We start from the raw sequence: 3,572 nt of genomic DNA, 5'->3' as shown, positions 1-3,572 counted from the left end.
CATTTCTCAAATATCTGATTTTCTTTACATTATTATTCACCAATAGTTAACATGAACATCAAGCAAAGTAGAGTAAAACATCAGCATCTGTTCTGAACAGAGTTAACGTCAGAGTTAATTCAGGAAGTGACTGCTCGGACACCCCACCTTTTACCACTGTGATGGCACACCACAAGTTGTGGATAACATGAGGACACAGACATACACGGACAGTAATATGCTGGACTCTATTCTACACAGTTCATGGGTGAATGTTACACCAACATTTCAACCATCATATATCTTTGTTTCAAAATGTAAATGATGTCGAAACCAACATAAGGAAAGGTTTCTTTAGTTATGCCAAAAATGGCATCTAACACACTTAACTGTTGAACCACTTGTTCTTCTTGATGGTTGCAGTCTTGTTGCCGCCCATCAGTTTCCTCTTGTATTGTTCAACCAGATTGTCAAAGCGGTCATCCTCTCGGCTCCTAAACCGCCTCTTGGCCCCTTTAGTCCTCTGGAAAACCAATGAAGACAGTCGAATGTATTACATGATGTTGGGGCCACGACATGCAGACATGGGTAATGTTTGTGTGTATTTGTGTGCATACCTGTGTAGGTTTCTCCAGTGACGTTGCTCCCGGTCTCTCTCTCCTGCTGGAACCGATCCTGGGCTTCTTAGGCTGAGCAGGCTTTCCCTTATCACGCGCCCTGCAGGACCAAAATTATACCATGTAGTATGGGTTACAATGTGATAGGTACAGTGTGTGTGTGTGTGTGTGTGTGTGTGTGTGTGTGTGTGTGTGTATTACCTTATCTTTGGGCCATGGTGAGAGGGCTGGGATAGAACCTTCCTTCGTTTCTTTCCATCCTCCAGTTCTACGTGTTCTAGAACTGAGGTGGTCTGGAAGCCTGAGTACTGCCTGCCCTGCTTCTGTTGCTGAGTCTGAGCCTTGGCCTGTGGCTGGGGGGGAGGTACTAGACGAGAGAGAAAGGAATGGAAGGAAATATCAGCGACAACCAAAAAGCAAAAAGAACATAGAAAATTAGGGGAAATGTTAAAAATGACAAACATTTGCAGTTCCACCAGAATTGATGAGCTGTGTGTGTGTTATATTCAGGGTTAGGGCAGAAGTGTAGAGCGTCATACCTCCATCCTTTCTGCCCTGACCGGATGGTGCCGACTGTGTCTTCGCTGACCCCTCCTTTGTTACCATGTTACTATGGGGTTTAGACACACCCTTCTGAGGTCCAAGCCTGCCTCCTGACTGCGGCTGCATCTTCCCTCTTGCCATAGGGCCACGCCTCTTAAAACGCTCCTGGAAACCATGGAGACAGGAAAATGTGTTACTCTTAATCTTAACCATCATCACACACCAACATAAACAGCAGAGAAGACACACCTTGACTTGTTGTTGTCGCATTTCTTTCATTTTCAAGAGAGAACTCAACAATGGGTCTCTGTAGACAGACAACGTAAATCACTCAAGGAAAAAAAAACCTGTGAATAGTATTCTCAATAACATATTCTCATCATTTAGCAAGACCCTCATTATTGATCAGATGCTGTAGGTTGCCAAACCAAATGTGTGTACGTGCAATTTGACATTCTCTTTATATTCCTCAGGGACAATAACTATTGATGACTAGAATGTTTGAGTCCAGACGCAATATTGTTCAGAGATAAAATGAATGCAATTACTGACATCAGCTACTGAGAGCCAAAGACAACATCCTGAAACATAACCTGGCATTCACCCTCAAACACAGCTGCATTCTGTCGAGTACAAGGTTGAGGACATGCATACACACACACATAGATCAACAAAGACACAGCGTCACACAAACACACCTTGGTGTTTCCGTAGATGTCAGGGTTATTGTTGAGGTGTCATAGTGTCTTCAGAGCGTGTTCATGATCTTGGAACTGAACAAAGCCGTAACCTAGCGACCGGCCTAACACCTGACCCCGCTCTGGCTTCTTATCATACATCACCCTGCACTTGAGAGAGAAAGACAGCGAGAGAGAGAGAGGGGGCATACAGATAGAGATGGTGAGGAAAAGAAAGGGGGTGAGAAGCAAATGATAAACAAAGAGACAATTGCGGAAAGAGGTTGTAAAGAGACAAATTAAAGGCCATTCAACATGGACAGGGCAGCTTTATAGGACAATACAGTGCCTTCAGAAAGTATTTACACCCCTTTACTTTTTCCACATTTTGTTGTTACAAAGTGGGATTAAAATGCATTTAATGTCATTTTTTCCATCAACAATCTACACAAAATTCTGAAATGTCAAAGAGGAAGAAAAATTCTAACATTTGTATAAAAAAAAAACAGAAAAACCCAGTAATTAAATAAGTATTCAACCCACTGAGTCAGTACATGTTAGATTCACCTTTGGCAGCGATTCTTTCTGGGTAAGTCTTTAAGAGCTTTCCACACCTGGATTGTGCAATATTTGCCCATTATTCTTTTCAAAATTCTGTCAAATTGGTTGCTGAGCATTGCTAGATAGCCATAGATTTTTAAGCAGATTTAAGTCAAAACTGTAACTCGGCCACTCAGGAACATTCACTGTCTTTTTGGTAAACAAGGCCAGTGTAGATTTGGCCTTGTGTTTTAGGTTTTTGTCTTGTTGAATGGTGAATTAATCTGCCAGTGTCTAGTGGAAAGCAGACTGAAGCAGGTTTTCCTCTAGGATTTTGCCTGTGCTTAGCTCCATTCCGTTTCTTTTTTATCCTAAAAAAACTCCCCGGTCCGTAACGATTGCAAATCATACCCATAACATGATTCAGCCACCACTATGCTTGAAAATATGGAAAATGGTACTCAGTAATGTGTTGTATTGGATTTGCCCCCAAACATAACACTTTGTATTCAGGACAAAAAAAAATATTGCTATGCAGTATTACTTTAGTACCTTGTTGTAAACAGGCTGCATGTTTTGGAATATTTTTGTTCTGTACAGTGTTCCTTCTTTTCACAATGTCAATTAGGTTAGCATTGTGGACTAACTACAATGTTGTTGATACATCCTCAGTTTTCTCCTATCACAGCCATTAAACTCTGTTTTAAAGTCACCATTGGCCTCATAGTGAAATCCCTGAGCGGTTTCCTTCTTCTCCAGCAACTGAGGTAGGAAGGACGCATGTATCTTAGTGACTTGGTGTATTGATACAACATCCAAAGTGTAATAACTTCACCATGCTCAAAGGGATATTCAATGTCTGCTTTATCATTTTTTTACCCATCTACCAATAGGTGCTCTTCTTTGTGAGGCATTGGAAAACCTCCCTGATCTTTCTGGTTCAATCTGTTTGAAATTCACTGCTCGGCTGAGGGAGCTTACAGATCATTTTATATGTGGGATACAGAGATGAGGTATTCATTAAAAATCATGTTAAAACACTTATTGCACACAGTGAGGCCATGCAACTTATTATGTGACTTGTTAAGCACATGTTTACTCCTGAACTTATTTAGGCTTGCCATAACAAAGGGGTTGAATACTTATTGACAAGACTTTTCAGCTTTTAATTTGTAATTAATTTGTAAACATTTCTAAAAACATAATTACACTGACA

At 40.9% G+C, this 3,572-nt stretch overlaps 1 protein-coding gene across 1 annotated transcript; it reads right to left on the bottom strand.

The window, feature by feature from the left end:
* Window positions 1-350: 350 nt before the first annotated feature.
* On the bottom strand, window positions 351-1,442 carry LOC123728142 (RNA-binding protein 28). The gene is made up of 5 exons (XM_045698740.1): window positions 1,389-1,442; window positions 1,136-1,304; window positions 798-963; window positions 597-696; window positions 351-502 (listed from the first exon to the last, which is right to left on the bottom strand). The coding sequence occupies exons 1-5, from the start codon at window positions 1,416-1,418 to the stop codon at window positions 365-367; spliced, it is 603 nt and encodes a 200-aa protein (XP_045554696.1). The 5' UTR covers window positions 1,419-1,442; the 3' UTR covers window positions 351-364.
* Window positions 1,443-3,572: the final 2,130 nt, after the last annotated feature.

This window comes from Salmo salar, chromosome ssa17, assembly GCF_905237065.1.
Source record: "Salmo salar chromosome ssa17, Ssal_v3.1, whole genome shotgun sequence".
NCBI lineage: Eukaryota > Metazoa > Chordata > Actinopteri > Salmoniformes > Salmonidae > Salmo > Salmo salar.
Note: the sequence above shows the minus strand (reverse complement) of the source record. Positions and strands in the feature narration are given on the sequence as shown.

Bases quoted from the DNA above. Each gene is read 5' to 3' on its own strand.
- LOC123728142 (XM_045698740.1), bottom strand. From the start codon at position 1,418: ATGAAAGAAATGCGACAACAACAAGTCAAG. The intron at 1,305-1,388 runs GTGTGTCTTCTC...CATGGTTTCCAG, and splicing joins TGCGACAACAACAAGTCAAG to GAGCGTTTTAAGAGGCGTGG. The intron at 964-1,135 runs GTATGACGCTCT...TCTCTCGTCTAG, and splicing joins TCAGGGCAGAAAGGATGGAG to TACCTCCCCCCCAGCCACAG.